Genomic DNA, 17,615 nt, shown 5'->3' with positions numbered 1-17,615 from the left:
AAAACCACTGGGAACATCAAGTCTGGCCTTTATTTCTCAATTTCCCTGCAACTGCTATATTCTTTACAAAATTGTGTTTGCAGTTTACTCTTTGGCATAAATATTCTTTTATAAGCAAGTTTTTTAAACTGGACCCACACTTAAAAAAACTAATATCACATTTTTCAAGCTTTCAGTTTAGCTTATGATTGGAAAATTCTGCAAATATAAGGAAGTATGCCAACCATAAATTAAAATAAGGTCTGAAGGGGCAGAATGTAGCTACATGGTTTACAAACCTACCAAGGAGCCAATGTCATGACATTTATGAGAAACAAATCTCGGTAAGAGTAATTTTCCTTAGCTGACACTATCAATTAAAACAGTCTGTGAGACATCCTATTACACCTTCACATTTCTCTTAGGCTTTTCGGACTTAACAAACTCAATTTCTGAAATGTCCCCTATATATGTGACCCCTCCAAATGCATCTCATTCTGGAATTTCATGCTTGTCACAAATGAATGTGTGTGAGGATCCCAAATACTTTTCTTCTCCTCACTACAGGAAAGTGTATTAATCTCCAGCCTCACTTGCCATGTCTGAATCAGTTAGGCTTGAGGGTTTGAAGCAGCTGTTCTTGAGGAAATTGATGACTAGAAATGTACAGCCCTTTTGTTTCCCAGGGACAGATCACCACGGAGCCCTTTGTTATCCCCAGCAGCTTTCAAGATATCCTGCTGAACCAGCTTGCCATGCATCCTCTTTCTAACAAGCTCTCATTATCAAATTTGCCAAAATCATTCTTTTCAGGTGTGCATCTGAGACACAAACAGAGAGACACCTTGTATAAATTGCCTGTGATTTGCTTAATAGCCTCCAAGAACTCTTGAGAAGTTTTGCCTAATTAGTTTCAAATTCAGAAACTGAGAATGACTATTTTCACTAGGTCTGAAGAGCAACCTGTAGATGCGTAATAGTCAAAACCTCTCTTAAAGGCATTGTAATTTACAAGCAAGTGCTGAAAAGTGAACTTAACAGAGAGGACTTTTTTGAATTTGTACCTCAAAATAAAACTATATTATGGATAACTTCTATTTGTTCAGGAAACTCTTTTTCAAGACCCTCTGCCCTCAAAAGCTGAGAAAATAAAATTACTTAATTTGATTTTTCAATTGCTTGTTCCATTTCTTACCCAGGCACCAGCAAGCTGCATAAGTATCAGACAATTTTATTCAAAAGAAGCTTTTCTGAACAAAGCTGCTCTTAAGAGACATAAGGGCAGCCGACCAAAAGCACCACAAAGACATGATTTCGGGGTTATTACACATTGAACATATGGCTTTGCCTTCTTATAACTGGAGCAGAGAATGTCCAGCTCTACCCCTTCCTGCCCGGGACACACCATACTTTTGCTCAGAAGAGACTCTCAAGCCACCCCTTTCCATGCCTTTCCTACCCCAGGAAACCATGGTGTTACTCTGCTTATTGGTATTTTCTAATAATCTCAGACCATGGGACAATAGTTTGTATTTTCTAATAGTCTCAGACCATGGGACAATAGTTTACAGTTAAATTTTCAGAACAGCTGTTCAAAGAATTATCACCTAACAGTTGAAAACACACACACACACACATTCACCAAAGACTTTTTAAGGCAGATTTTCTAAGGGACTATGTTTAAATGATCTACAGTATCTGTCCCATAAGGATATATACATACGGAACTGGATTATTGGTTTAAAAAAATTCAAATAACCTATGAAGTTCGGAATCCAAAAGTGAATTTATTATCACTGTTTTACCCTTGAGTTAATTAAAAGAAGTCAGTCACTAGCATTAAATGCACAGAAGAAGCTAGTATAAAATTGATACCAAAATCAAAAGAAAAAAAGAGGGAACTTTGACATTATACTGGCAACTTGAAATTTCCTAGACAATTTTTAGTACTACCTTGATATAAAACATTTGCCATATGTTCAAAGAATTCATGCCTTTACACTTGCTACTATAATATAGTGTTTCTGTAACTTAGGTTTGACATTAACCAGTGGTTCTTCATGTGAAATCATAATCTCAGAGGATGAGACCTATCAGAACTTCTTAAAAGCTCTCCAAATGATTCTAATATTCAGTAGTTGAGAACCATGGATGCAGACCAATGATCTTCAAGAGCTTACCTTCTTAGGAAAAGACATACAACAATTAAGAACACAGAAGAATTAAGTTGTATAAATAGAAAATATTAATCATGTAAATAAAATACCAATATATATGCCCAAAAGCAAAGGTAGGTTGGAAATAAAATATGTGACATAGTAGGTAACCTGGAGCCTAGCAGGGAAGACTTCCTAGGAAAGCTTCATTAGAAACTAATTACTAAGATCAGGAGAATCACTGAATTACAGAAGGGGGCAGACACTTCAAAACACCTTGAAATAATCTGAGCATTCAAGCCACTAAGCAATAACAGTTATAATTACAATGTGTTTTATCTTTATATTATTGTTTAAAAAGGAAAGGAATGCTATTTAATACTGGGATTTTTGTACGTGTGGAGAGTTTTGTATTTTAGTTGAATTTTTAACTGTTCCAGAAAATATTTCTGCAAGAAAGGAATTATAATCTTTGTCTAGCCTTAGACTAAGAGTGAATGAAAAAGAACTAAACAGAGCAAACAGAAAATAACTCAATTGCAAAATGAAACCAAGCATCTCTGCATTTGAACAACTTTTTTAGTCTTCTTCCCTTATGAAAGGGAATAATTTGAAAAGTCCTAGGAGATTTTTGTGGCAATAAGATGTATGAAGAGAAATTACATGCTTATTCACAGAAACAGTTTTTGCAATATGAGGACACCAAAAACACTTGAAAAGCCAGTGTTGATCTCACTCCAGGAACTCTAGCTGGTGATGTTTCCTGACAGAGTAATTCATCCTGAATTCCACATTCTGTAAGCATAATAAGTGGCAAGTACATCTTGGAAATACAAATATTATAAGCTTCTGAGTGGAAGATGCCCCAAATTTCATCTACAAGGGCATCTTTCTGCCTATGATGATAGTACTTCACTATCCCTTTGTTTTTCAAAATATCAGAGATGACTGAAATGGAATAGTCTAGCTTATTTTCTTATTTTTTAAAAGGTCTCCTGTTTTGCTTTTAATGAGGCATGTACAAAAACCAATATGTGACCTACTCTCTACCCACAAAGGCTGGCATCAATTTCAAGGGTCCCTTTTTCTTCACTATATTTTTTATCTTTTCCATCCCTACCCAGCTCCACACCACTCTCAGATTATTCTTCCCAAACACTATTTCTATTGTATGATCCTCTTCCCAGGAACCAACAAAGGTTCCCTGTTGGATCAAGTCCTGAATACTCAGGTTGTCCCTCCATAATCTGATGATCCCACCTCTTCAAATATATTTCCACCTCTTCCAACCTTTCCATTCCAATCAAGTCAAATTCCTTACTGCCTTCCACAGAAATCAGGTTTTCACTCACATATTCACTCAGCAACCACGTATTGAGCACTAGCTAAGCCAGGCATGGTGCACATTCCGGGCCCCACAGTTTTCCTCATCCTGTTCCTCTATATGTGCTCACGCTTCATCCACTTTTAAAGGCTTGGCTCAAATAAGCTTTCCTCAGCTTTCTTATCCTCAGGATTCCTAAATCAGCATTTCTCAATCTGGGTTCACATAATGCTCTTCTGGAAGACTTTCACAGATTCTATCCTCAAATAAATTTGGAAAGCTCTGATTTAAACTATGTTAAATATGTTCCTCTGCTATAGGAAATCTCAGAGCCTTTAATAAACTAGAATCAGTTATGAATTCCTAAGAGGGGACTATAGTAATCAGGATGTCACAAACTTACTTGAACATGGAAAATATTTTTTAAAGCATAACTACTGATATCCCAGAGAAATCTTGGTTGGGAAATGCTGTCCATTGTTATTTAAAATTGGTACCACATGATTTACCACTTAATTACATACTGACTATATGGTAGTATCATGTTATTTCTCTATTCTTCTTCATATAAATCTAACCCCTTTTAAAAATATCCAAAATATTGAATCCTACCTCCCTTATGATTGAAAGCAAAGGGTTAAAGCAAAAAATACTATCACTCAACCCTAGGTAAAAGTTTTCTAAGATGCATTAATTTATTTTCCTGCCTTAGTAAACAGTACAGGGAATTTAACTGAACCTCTGATGACTGAGCCAGGGTGAAATAATAAAAGGACAACACCACTGCTCCTAAAAATGACCTCACGCAGATGGGCCTCAGTTCTCTCAGCTCCCTGCTCTAATGGTCTATCTTCCAGCATCTCAGTGTTATGATTCCTTAAATTAGCACACACTGTACAATTCTATAAAGGTAAGAGCTAAAGGTATCGAATAGACTGAATTCATCAGACAGAACACCCTCAAGAAATCTTTGTGCTTTTATTTTCTTATTAATCTAATACTAATTTTTTTCTTATGATTTGCCTCTTTTGAATTAAAAAAAGAAACAATTCCTATTAATTTAGGCATCCTGTCATTTGGCTCTGGGTTAATACAGGTTTTACCAGACAGAGAATGGGATGACTCAGCACTAACGATAACAGCAGCACCCCTCGTGCTCTTCAATTGACTATGTGAGTCCCAGTTACCGTTATGGTAAGATGGAGTTCCAGAGGACACTGGCCATGGAGAGAGGAGCTTGTGTAGGAGGGCAGGCGTGAAACGGTGTAAGTCAGCTGTAGTAAGTCTCCATGTCTGGTTATAGTTCAGGTTCTAGTGGTTTAACAGCTAAACAAATAGTTCATTTTAGAATATAGAGATTTCTAGCTTTAACTAAATCTTAAATTTCTTAAGCTTCAAGAGCCCATTTTGAAATAAATCTTAGCATGATTCCAGGACTTCCCAGAAATTATGATTATATAACATAATATCTATTCCACTATCCAAATGAATTTTGCAACATGGATATGGGTTTCTAACAAACTTTAATGCAGAGTGATAGGTAACTCAAATTTTCCTATTTCTTTTATCCATCTATAAAAAAGGGGTAAGTATTACTTTCTGGTCCAAGCTTTAATGAATGAAAAGTACATTTTTTCTGCCACACATCAGGTGTGGGCAAGTTAACTTCTCTAAAGCCTCAGTTTTCTCATCTGTAAAATGGGGATTACAATAATACCTACCTGGTAGGTTGTCCTGAGTGTTCACCTAAAAAATGTATTCTAAACACTTGGCACATTGTTGCTATTTTTATATCATTGTTTTATTATGTTTGCTGTTCTAATAGCTGCTATTATATAGCTGTTATTATTATCAAAAGAACAATTAGTGGGCCTCTGGAAGAGATTCTGTCACTTTGATTTGAAAGCCAAAATCTTTCTGCACTGTTTTAAATCAGCCTGTAAGAATAAACAAGAACAGTTACATCTAAGTGGAAAAGCCCAGAAAATCTTTCTCACATAGGCTCTTGCCTTTCCCAATTAACTTCAACCAAGAAGCCTAAAATAAATAAGGAAAGAAGTAAGAAAATCAGATTAAAACTGTCAGCTCAATTCTTAACACACAGTTTGGAGGATGAATTAAGGGGTGAAAGGAGAAAAGATATTTTTTTCCACCCCAGGCAGAAGGCACAAGTTCTAGTCTCAGAAATGTCAGTAACCAACTGTGTGACTGTGAGCAGGTTGAGTAACCACTAAATGAGATGACTTCCATGGCACCCTTCCATGGAAGCTCCAAGTCTGCCTCAGAGGCCCACAATTACTTTCTGTAAAATCAAGCCCAGAAGGGAGGTTCAGGCTACATATCATTTTAAAAAGAAGTCCGGTGCTATTCAAGAACAAAGCATGACTCATGGTCCTTATGAGTTCACCCTCAACTGATCTGCTCAGCTAAATGTTTTCCAGTGCAGGTTAAGGTAACATGAGGAAGTGGTATTTTGATTAAAATTTAAATCTAAACATTTGTTACATTCAGAATTAGTACTTTTAGTTATATATTTTGAATTTGCACCTGCATTTATAAAAGCAAACTCTGTTAATATAGGTCTAAGGGAGATGGAAATAAAAACTTGTGGATTTTGCACATACAGTGTGAATAATCGAAAGATTTCATTACCAAAACTTTTCATTCCTTGTTTTATTCTTAATCTCAGATCTTACTTATCTGCACAGGCTTCTTTTCAACTGCATTTAACTTCAATAACAGGAAATTAAAGGAAAATTATCTATGAAAATTTTCAAATACTTTTTTTCTAAATCTTCAGAACATTTCATTTGTTATAACATTTAATATTTATTAACTAATGGGAGCTCCTCAAGCTGACACTATCTTCTTTTGGATTGGGGCAAACATAACTAACTTCTAAACCAACAAGAATTTTTTAATCATCCCTCCTATCTTGTGCTAGATGTTTTGGGGAAGGCAAAAGTCCTTGGAATCTCTGCCTTCAATAATCTACAACAGTTTAGGCAGCCAAAACTACTATTCATTTTCTCTAGATTAAGTGGTGATCTGGATGATAGACTCGAAATGCAATGGAATTCAGAAATATGTCATTCTCTTTAACTTTATATGAAAGAAAGCATTCAATTGTAAAGATGTTTTAGAATTGAACAAATGGTTTGTGGCATCCAGAAGCCCACCCAGTAGAGGTTTCTAAATTTCAGGTTCTCAATATAAGGACTTTCACTTTCTCAATACTACATTTTTATTTCTCTATCTATAGTGTAAGTATGTATGCAGAAATTTCCATTCGCCCAATCTTCCCACTCTCATTCTAAATTGAATTTGGATATATTGATTAGCAAGATTTCACATGTAGAACACTTCAAGCTTCTTGAAAGACATTTTAGAAGTTCAAGTGTACACTTGGTAATGTACAGGAGGATTTATTAATGACCAGTAAATAATTTAAGGTATGTGTTTTCCATTGCTTTTTCCTCTTATTCATATTCAGAACAGGTTAAATCTTACAAATGCCAAAGGCTTCAATCTCTAGAAAAGAGATTATATAAATCACTAAATTAGGGCAAAGGTAGCTAGATATATTTCCTACCTTAGCTGTTCAATAGTCAACAGCTCACAAGGCCAAGGTTCCTGGGTGGTCTAATAGTGGAGGAGAAGCTGTCCTCTCATGTGCCCATGGGCCCAGAAGTGTCAAAAGGGCATTTCCACCCTAGAAGGTTTTTCAGAGAAACATGACAGAGAAATGTAACTCTTCTGTTCAGTTGCAATCACCCAACCAAACCTTCTGCTGATCTGACATTCCAACATGACTGGCAATTGTATGAAAGGCATGTTTCTTACAGTTAAACCAGAAGGATTAGTCTTGTCATTCACTAGATTAGAAAATGACCTTTCTCTTGTATTTATTGACCAACAAGGTGTGTGTGTGTATATATATATATTATTTTTTTCAAAACAACATTAAATGAGAAGAGATACTAAATGTTTGATATATGAAAACTCAAGAGAAACTTTAAATAGATCTACAGGGGAAAACTGCTAAATTAGCCCTTTGAAGTGAAATAAATCTGCCCAAAGACAAAGACAAAGAGAGCCGAGCCCCGTCAGAAATTTTCAAAGAGAAGGCAAGAACATACGTTCTCCCAAACATAAGTGTTTCAGTTTTCATCAGTCTCCAGGCATCACAGGCTGACTAGGTCTTGTTCACGAGGACACCACATCAATCAGGAAGACCAGTGGCCAAAGACTCTCATGCACTAACAGGCCAAACAGGGAACAAATTTCCACAGCCCCCAAATATGGTGAATGATGGATGGAAAGAAAAAAAAAAAAAAAAGCTGACCTCTCTTCTAACCATGCAAATTCCTTTCCTTTAAAGGGAGGCTGTCTGCCCAAAGCCTGAAAGGTCAATCATGTAATCATTCATGTCCTGGAAAAAGACACACCAGGTGATTAAAGAAAAAAAAAGTTTCTCCAATGATCAACGAAACATAACATAATTTATGTGCTATGCTTAAGTTGACATTCTCTGTTTCTCATCAGTTTCATCAACCAAAGTGTATCAGGGTATGAAAGCGTATAAAACTTAGAGAAATATCCTAAGGAAACTATGCACAAAAAAAGTGTTCTCACTAAAGTTTCCCCCACACCTGTTTTCTCCTTGTTGGCAATGTGAGAGGGAATACTGTATAAAAAGAGACTTAAGACATATCACAGTGCGTGTTATATGAGAACTTGCCCTTTTGGAAAAGAAATTTAAATTTATGAGAATCTTTTTTAAGGGTCTTCATAGATATTCACTATCCACCTCCCCCAAAGCAGTTACCTTTAGGATCAAATATACTGAACTAGAGACCTCTAACCTAGTCTATCAAAAGGGCATTTCCATCCTAGAAGTTTTTTCAGAGAAACATATTAGAGAAATGTAACTCCTCCGTTCAGTTGCAATCACCCAACCAAATGCTGATCTGACATTCCAACATGACTGGCAACCTCTCCACTCATTCATTCATTAAACAAACATTTATTGAATGTCCTACCATAAAGCTCAGTGTAGGAATCACTTCATGCACTCATAAAATCCTGGCTCCAAAACTCAAAACCTGCATAACCTTGGACACATTTACTTAACTCTCAAGTTACAGTGTTCTTGTCTGTAAAATACTGGTTACCAGTATACAACTACTTTTATAAAGCCAAGCCCAAAGGAACACCATCCTCCTTATTCTGATGCCCCACTGAGAGGGGAGGTGCAAGGGTCAACCAAGAGGAAGATTACAATATAGTTTGGAATGATCGTAGGATAGGACACACAATCTCGGCAGGCCGCTCTGGTTCTTAACCTTTCCACTAGTGCAAGAAAAGAGAACAGGACCACTCACTGAGACACTGAAAGCAACTGTTTCTTGCATGTGGATGGATGCAGACCTAGACAGTGACTGAGGTGCAGAGACCTCTGCATGTGTCAGTCACAGCCAGTGTCCAGCTGACTCTCAATCCATTTTTGGAAGAAGGTCAAGAAGGCAGTAAGACCATAGAAATTGACTATAATATGACAGAAGTACCTAAAAATCCCAGGAACTTCTCAACATTCTAGCTGGTTATAGATGTGAGTGGAGGGAAGGGTTCTGTCACTCGTTAGCTGCTGCTACCAGCATACTCCCAAACAGAAAGGTAGTGTGCTATGAACTTTGCCTTGGTGTCCTTAAAGACTTAATTGCCTTGATTGACTTGGCAGAGATGGCTGGTCCCAAACCACCCTGATAAGGTCTTGAGGTAATTCAGGTCATTTCAAACCTTTGCTCATGCTGCTGGAATGAGCATCTACTCATTTTTTTCAAGATTAATTTCCTATGTGAAGCCTTCCTTACTAAAACACTTTATAGCAGGTAATTTTTAAAGGTCTGACACCTTTATTAAACTGCAAGCTCCTTTAAGGAAGGGACTATGCCTTATTTGTTTTTATGACTCCAAAACCTAGCCCACTGCCTGGCATATCAGAGATGCTCTTGTTTTCTGGAATGCCTAGGAAGTCCTGATGAGGAATACCCAGTGTCAAATCAGGGCATGCACGACAAGCAGTGCTTGAGCTGTGTTTAGAGGCAACCGCTGATATTTTCTGCTGTAGAATAAGCAGGCTATGAACCAACATGGCTCAATGTCACTTTTTATCTGAGCTATTCAGGACTTCCAGGGAAGCAGCATCCGGAACTTACAGTATTAAATGGCTCACCTTGTCTAGACAGCTAGACCTCTTCTTTAAAGTCTTAATATGCCATATCATGATGGGTAGACCAAAAAAAAATTGGCAGAATATATTTGGGATGGATATTTTCCATTTTCCCCTCCATATCCACCATGTATTCTCTATCTGCGGTTTGCCCTGGGAGGCTGACTTATGTGAATCACATTAATGGGCTTCCTTGTCCTCTAGCTTCCTATAGGATTTAGCCAATGGGAGGAACAAACAGAAGATCAAAAGGAAGGAGGAAAGTGAGGTCAAGAGGTTTATTCTCCATTTGCCTACCATATCCCCATGGGATGGTGGCATCCCTCTGCTTTTGTCAGTAAGCCCCTACTCTCCAGTTTCTGGTAACTTCTCTGCCCCAACCACCCCCTACCCCCACCCCTTCAGGCAAGGATGGAAACAGGGTGGAAACAGCTTCCCACAGTTGTCAACTCAGGGAATTGCACCCTGGTTTGCTGGTCTCAGTTTACCCTTACCACATCTTTGTAAATAGTCCCTTTGCTAAACTCTCCCCAATTATCCCATTTGAAGGTCCACCTATTTCCTGTTGCTGCCCTGACTTACAATCCTTCAAAACCAAAATGCCCAAAACCTAAATGCCCAAAAACCTAAACCTTAAAACAGTCTACCTTTGTCCACAATCACAAATGGAAAACTATTATCTATAATCCTATTATTTATACGCTTCAAATTCTCCATTATTCATATCTATAGAAGTGAATATTGGCCACATGCGTACATACACAAAAAAACTAAACACTTGAAAATGCAAAAAATAGTAGTGTTCATCTTAGAATGAAGACTTATTTCTCCAACAAATCTGTCTTTCCAGTATTATTTTACTTAAATTAGTTTAAAATACCTAGCTATACTGAACAAATAGCAATGGAATGGAGACCAAGAAAGTATGCTGGACATGAGTGGACAAAGGATCTAAATTTTATATTTTGACATAGATAATCTGTAGACAATTGACACTAACAAAAAAGTGCACACAGATCTTTATTAGTTTCTAAATATTCCTCATAACCCAAATGTAGTACATACTAGAAAAAGAATTTAACACTGTTTTCATGGGTAAAAATGGAAAAATACACAGTACCCAATACAAAACGCACCCTCTGAATAGGTCACAGAGAAAAATTAATAAAATGTAACAAATGATTAAAGGATATGTTCAGCCAACCCCTAACTTTTAAGGAATTTTAATTTACATGACGTCCAAACTCTGTACATATGCAGCAAAAATATTTTTAAAGGACAACATAATTGCATTTGATTCAGTCTAAGGAATTTAGTAACATTTAAGAACTTTTACAAACGCCTATCATTCCTAATATTTAAAAGGCAGTTGCCATGGAAATAAGTAAAGAGGCTCAAGGACATGTCAAGAACACAATTTATAACTTCTTTACTAAAAACTCAGGAGTTGAGTTCATTAGGGTGAGTAAATCTGATTTTGGAAAGCCCGAGTTAAACTAGCAGTACTCGGACACAGACAGCTCTCCTGAAACTAACACCACACCTCACCCAAGTGGTCAAAGTTCACATGTCAGAGTTAAATCTGGAAGACTTATTTACCAGAAGTCACAGTTACCAGGATGGAAGATCATGAGTTACCATACATTATTTGGTGCACTCCTCAGTAGTAGGCTGGTAATACCTTGCCCAGTTTTGCTAAAAGCTGTCACTTTTCACAGTTTGAGTTGATATCAATATCAGAGACTTTGGACAAAGCTAGGAGGATATTTGTAAGATCTTAGAAATCTAAGCTTCTTGTTGAAGGGAGAAGGGGAAAGGGAAGTTCAACCTTCCACAATTCCTCCCAATGTCCCCAGATAATATCTGAGCCTCCCAGTTAATGCCCTAATTAGCTATACCCCAAGAGAGAAAGGATTTGTGGATAGTAACTGTCTGAAACATGGCAGAAATGTAGGAGAACAAAATATCAGCCATACAAATTTGAAACTTAAGTCGTGGTTCTACTTGTATAAGAGCATGGGAGGAAAAAAAAGGCATAATCTCATGGAGAGACCACACCACATTGTCCAAACAGCTCTCCCCAGTCTTCCCCCAGCCCCACCATTGCCCTCCACCCTCTCTCACCATGCCACCTCATGCTCACTTCCAGTGCCCAGAAGAGAATCTTGACCACAGTTGGCACTAAAGTATGTGCAGAATGAATGACTATAATGTCTTCTACTACTCACTTAGCAAATTTTTATTGAAGGCTGATTATGTGCAAAGCAGTAACTGTGCTAAGAACCACTGGAAACAGAGACAAATGGCCATGGCTCCCTTTTAGGGGATCACCCATCCTAGAAGGGAAACAAAGACATGTAAACAATGCCAATGAGAGACAGGCTATGAACAGTGTTACCAGACAGTGCTAATAAAAATAAAGAGTGCTAATAAAGTAACAGGGTAGAGAGACTGGTTCTCCTGGGGTCTAATGGGAAGCCTTCATGGAGAAGGATCTTGACCTGGCTGTTGGGGAGGACTCTATAAGCAGAGGTTGGGAGTAGGGGGGAGAGGAAGGGGGTGACCTAGGCCACTGAGTAATAAATCTAAGGGTTTTTAGGCAGGAATTCAGTAAGAATTACATGGCTGGAATGAGGAATATAGACTAGATGAGGCTGACAGAGCAATTGTGCATATTTCCAAGAGCTTTGAACATCTATATACAGGAGAACTTGAGGGTCAAGAACATCTATATATAGGAGAATTTGAGGGTCTGAGCCCTTAAAAGATGACTTTGTCATCACTGTGTAGAATACACTGGAGGAGGGAGTAAGTAGAGGCTGGGAAGCCAGTAAAGTTTGTGATAAGAGTTCATGTGAGAACATAAGGAGGGAAAATACTTCTCAACCTTGAATACTGTATAGGTCCCTCGTAAAAGAATTAAAAATTAAATAATTACTATCAGGTTACTTAAATGAGTACACCATAGAACTGAGTATAAGTTCTTTATGTATACAACGCCTATGAAACTAAAAACCAAAACAAAGCTACAAACCTAGGCAGTCATCTTCTAAACACTACACTCATGCATGCTATTAAACACTTATCAAAAACTTCAAACCTTCATCCTGGGAAACTAACACATTGGCTAAGGCTGTGGCACTTGAAGCAGAGGACCTGGGTTAAAATTCTGACTGTTATTTTTCAGCTGGAGACTTGGGTAAAGCACTTAATCAATATGAACCTCAATTTCTTCATCGATAAAGTAACCAGAATAATCTACCTTATGTGGTTGTTGTAAGAATCAAAAAGATACGTGTAAAGCACTCTGTTACCCATGAAGCATTTTATAATAAGTTCTCACACAATCTTGTGGCCTTGTATTAATCTTCAAAGGATAATAGAAATGTGACTTAGTAATATTTTTTAAAGTGCTCTGAACTATTAGAAGAGAATGATTAAAAACTTACAGTTTTCTAGGAAAGAGGTTGTCATTTATTCCTATATTCAGGGGATCATGTGCTCCTCCAGCTCAGTTCCTCATTTACAGAGGAGAAAAACCAGACAAATTGAGGGTCCAAGAAGGTTGGTGACAAAGCTAAAAGTAGAGCCCAAGCCTCCCGGCTCCTATCTCTGTTCACCAATTAAAAGCCAGATGGCTCATGAGCAACGATGAGAATAAACAATAGTAGCACCTTATGCGAAAAGTATCACCTGGGACCATTCCACAAACTCTCCACAATGTGCTAAAGCAGGTTGGGGAAGATTCAGCAATTCTCAGGGAAGACAGGACCCTCACCAGTGCTTTTTGGGCAGAGCTGACTCTTCACCCTAAATCACCTGCGAAGACAGAGGAACAGGACTCCAACTAGGCCCAAATGTTAACCCATGTCACTTACTTTCTGATGTAACAGGCAGAATGATACTACATTTGCCCCAAAGTTCTTTAACTCTGTTTCTCAGAATATTTTTTCAGGCAGAATTTCTCATATTTATAACTCTCTAAACATTGGCTTTCCTCCCATCTTGGTCAAAGAGAATTCCCTTAAGAGCAGAATTATTAGCACCAGTGAAGTTATGTCCTTCCCAGAGCCCTACAAACAATTGGATTTTATATGTTTCATTTTTTGAAATATTGCAGTTTTTAAAGTATGGGACTTAAAAGTCAACTTTGATAGATTGTAAATAAAAAATATATACTGCTAGATTTTTTTTTCAGTGAAATAGCCTCTGAGAGAAATCACCAGAGCCAAATCTGCTTTTGGAAGTTTAGACTTTGTGCTTCACAGGCCCTCCTTGCACAGACCTCACACAGATGCACGACCAACTGGATCTGGCACATCCTGAAAACCATCAACACTGATACTCAGAGGTCACATCTCACAAATGCCAGATCTCAGGACATTTGGCTGGAATGGGCAAGTTTTAAAATACTAAAAATTAGGGTCAATTATGTTCTTCTTCTTCACAAGTGCCTCCACTTTCTTCTTCAACAAGCACTGTAACTGGTATAATAATTCCTCAATACTCAGATCTTCTCAACAGAGCATGACATAACAAATCTGACATTTGAGTGGGACTTGCAAGAATTTGCAAGACTGGTAAAACCAAGACTGGGTTCTCCTGCAATCCAGCCCAATGAAAAACACGGGACATCTGCTAAGGGAACAATGCAGAAGCGGTTTCTGTGACTGTTGAAACCATATCAGGGGAAATTGGAGGAGCCTAGCACAAAATGCATTTTCCTGACTTCCTAGCAATAAGGAAAAAGTAGAATAAGTGGCAAAACCTTCAAACACAATAAATATTAGAAGATTCAGTGCCCTTTAGGAAGGATAGAATTTCATGTTTGAACATAATTCTACCAACCTCTGGTAGCCTTCTTTACATATTTAAAAAATTCTTGTACTAGAATTTGGTAAGGAATAAAAGATATTATACTTTTATAGTAGTAAGTAGAACAAAATACAATCCTAGCTCTACCACAATGAACTACAACAGAAGGGAATACTGGTAATAAAATCATCAAGAAGTAAGAAATGTAAATTTTCAAATCCAGAAACAGTTCAGAAGTCCATAAAATGTCTATCACATGAGAAACCTCATCTTAAGTGGGAAGAGGGGGAGCAGTAACATGCATCGGGATCAACAAAAAGGATTGACCAAGAAATCTTCATATGTAAATTCACTGCAGACCAGGCTCGCATGTCTTCAACTTGGAGAAAAGTTCAAACAGAAAAACAAGGACAAGGTTGCAAAATTTACAAAAGTGACTTCACATACATATGATATTTGATTCACATGGCCACCATGTTAAACAGATATCATGAGAAAAAAATGTATTGACAAATGAAAAATATGTTTACTTCTAGTCTATCAACCTAAAGCAGATACTCTCACTCTGTCCTTCCATGTTTTTTCTAGGAGAAGAACTGAAAAACTGACACATCTTTAATCAGTAGTGAATTTCTGAGTTTGGCAGGCTCAAATAATGCTTATAAAACAGCAAATTAAATTTTACTCTACCATTTCTCCTTCTTAAAAATAAAAGGGTACAGTAACAAATTACATTCATCCTTCCATTTATTCATAAAACAAACACTTCAGGACCACCTACAATGAGTGAAACACTATGTTAATCACGGGGGACATAAAAATGAAGACAACCAAAGTCTCTACCCTCTGATCATAAAATCAACTTTAATACAAAACCATAACCAGCAGATCCTGGCTGAAGTGATTATACCTAAGAATACAAGAAAATGCCAAGAAACATGAATTTCTGGGTAGAAAGAAAGTTATTAGAGAAAGGAATGGCTGTTGATATACAAACTAAGGACTAGGAAAGTCACCTCAAAATACTAAGGAGCTAAACATTCCCTTTGGAATTTGTCCTCTCTTTTATTTTCTTAACAAACTCTGTCTCAACATATAGAATAGGAATAAACTTCCACTCATACCATATCTAAGTGTTGCTATGGCTTTCTTTCTGGGAAACTTAGCATCCGCTACAAATTTTGAGTCACCTGAGACTATCAGATAATGTAAAAATTTCCCACTTAAAGAAATTAATGCACGGACCAGTGACCTACACATAAGAACTAAAACCATGAACTCCTAGAAGAAAACATAGGGGAAAACTTTCATAACTTTGGAATTGGCCATGATTTCTTAGATATAACACCAAAACCATGAACAACAACAAAAATAAATAAATTGGCTTCTTCAAAATTAAAAACTTATGCACATCAAAGGACATTATCAAGAAAATGAAAAGGCCACCTACCAAATGGGAGAAACTATTTGGAAATCATACATCTGAAAAAGATTTTAATAGCCATGATATATATAAAGAAATTCTACAACTCAATAACAAAACGTCAAACAACCCAATTTAAAAATGGGCAAAGAGTGCCCAAGCCTGAACGGCCTGAGGGAGCCGAGACACTGAGGATGGGAGACGGCGGCAGCATGGCGGCTGGGTCCGAGCCTTCCAACCCTCCTCTTCCTCACTGTCGCTGCCACCGGGATTCTTTAGATTGCGTGTGTTATTTGTAAGCCCGCCACCCACCCACCAGTCCTCCGGTCCACCGGTTCTCCCTTGTGCCGCCACTGCCAGATCTGAGAGGCGGCCGGCCGCCTAACTCACTCTCCCACTCCACCCACTACATGTCATGAAGGACATGAAGATGGAGTTCCCTACCCTCCCACAGTGCAAAGACGATGCCAAGGAATGGATCTATCCTATGAGAAGAGAGATGCAGGTAATTTTACAGGGATTGTTTTTAGGACCTTATTCTTCTGCTATTAAAAGCAAGTTACCTATACTGCCGAAACATGGAATAACCCATATAATATGCATAAGACAAAATACTGAAGCAAACTTGATTAAACCAAACTTTCAGCAATTATTTAGATATTTAGTCTTGGATAGTGCAGATAATCCAGTTGAAAATATAATACATTTTTTCCCCATGACTAAAGAATTTATTGATGGGAGTTTACAAACTGGAGGAAAAGTTCTTGTCCATGGAAAGGCAAGGATCTCCAGGAGCATTGCCTTTGTTATTACATACATTATGGAAACATTTGGAATGAAGTACAGAGATGCATTGGCTTATATTCAAGAAAGAAGATTTTGTATTAATCCTAATGCTGGATTTGTCCATCAACTTTAGGAATATGAAGCCATCTACCTAGCAAAATTAACAATACAGATGATGTCACCACTACAGACAGAAAGGTCAGTATCTGTCCAGTCTGGTACCACAGGCAGTTTGAAGAGAACACATGAAGAAGATGATGCTTTTGGAAACATTCAAGTGGTGACTGCACTGAATGGCTGACTCAAGAGCAACATTATAGAAGATGCGAATTTCTGTTTGGGAAGGAGAAATTACCAGAGACAATGATAATGTAAAATGGCTTAAAAAAAAAAAAGTAGTTTCTTTTCAATTATATGTTGCTTCCAGATATGTTTCTTTGCAACTTATTGAGCATCATTTTAAGAAGATATTGGACTTTGGCAATAGATGGCACTGATGGTTTTACTCCTTTTGGGGTTTTTTTTATTTGTCACCTGACAGTTTTATTATAAACCAAGAAATTTGGACTTGCAAAAAATAAATGAGCAAAGGACTTGAATAGATATTTCTCCAAAGGAGATACACAAATGGCCAATAAACACATGAAATTATGCTCAACATCATTAGCCATTAGGGAAATGAAAATGAAAACAACAATGAGATACCACTTCTGCTTTCCAAATAGAAAGTAACAAGTGTTGGTGAGGAAATAGGAACCCTCATACATTCCCAATGGGAATATAAAATGGTGTAGCTGCTGTGGAAAACAGTTTGGCAGCCCCTCAGAAAGTTAAACATAGAAATACCTTATGACCTAGTAATTCTGCTTCTAGGTATATACACAAAAAAACTGAAAGCAC

General features: G+C 37.4%; 1 protein-coding gene and 1 pseudogene across 7 annotated transcripts in view; one reads left to right on the top strand and one right to left on the bottom strand.

Annotated features, from left to right (window-relative positions):
• FSIP1 (fibrous sheath interacting protein 1) overlaps nucleotides 1-17,615 on the bottom strand; it is a 233,835-nt gene that overhangs the window by 49,500 nt on the left and 166,720 nt on the right. The window contains exon 11 of one of the 7 annotated variants that reach the window (XM_037834337.1): nucleotides 7,052-7,171. The exons of the other annotated variants lie outside the window; for them this stretch is intronic. Within the exon in view, the coding sequence (XP_037690265.1) occupies nucleotides 7,076-7,171 (96 nt within the window). The 3' untranslated portion in view covers nucleotides 7,052-7,075. The remainder of the gene's footprint in view (nucleotides 1-7,051; nucleotides 7,172-17,615) is intronic. 7 annotated transcript variants of the gene reach the window in all.
• On the top strand, nucleotides 16,345-17,016 carry LOC119532178 (annotated as a pseudogene).

Source organism: Choloepus didactylus, chromosome 4 (genome assembly GCF_015220235.1).
Source record: "Choloepus didactylus isolate mChoDid1 chromosome 4, mChoDid1.pri, whole genome shotgun sequence".
Lineage (NCBI taxonomy): Eukaryota > Metazoa > Chordata > Mammalia > Pilosa > Megalonychidae > Choloepus > Choloepus didactylus.
Note: the sequence above shows the minus strand (reverse complement) of the source record. Positions and strands in the feature narration are given on the sequence as shown.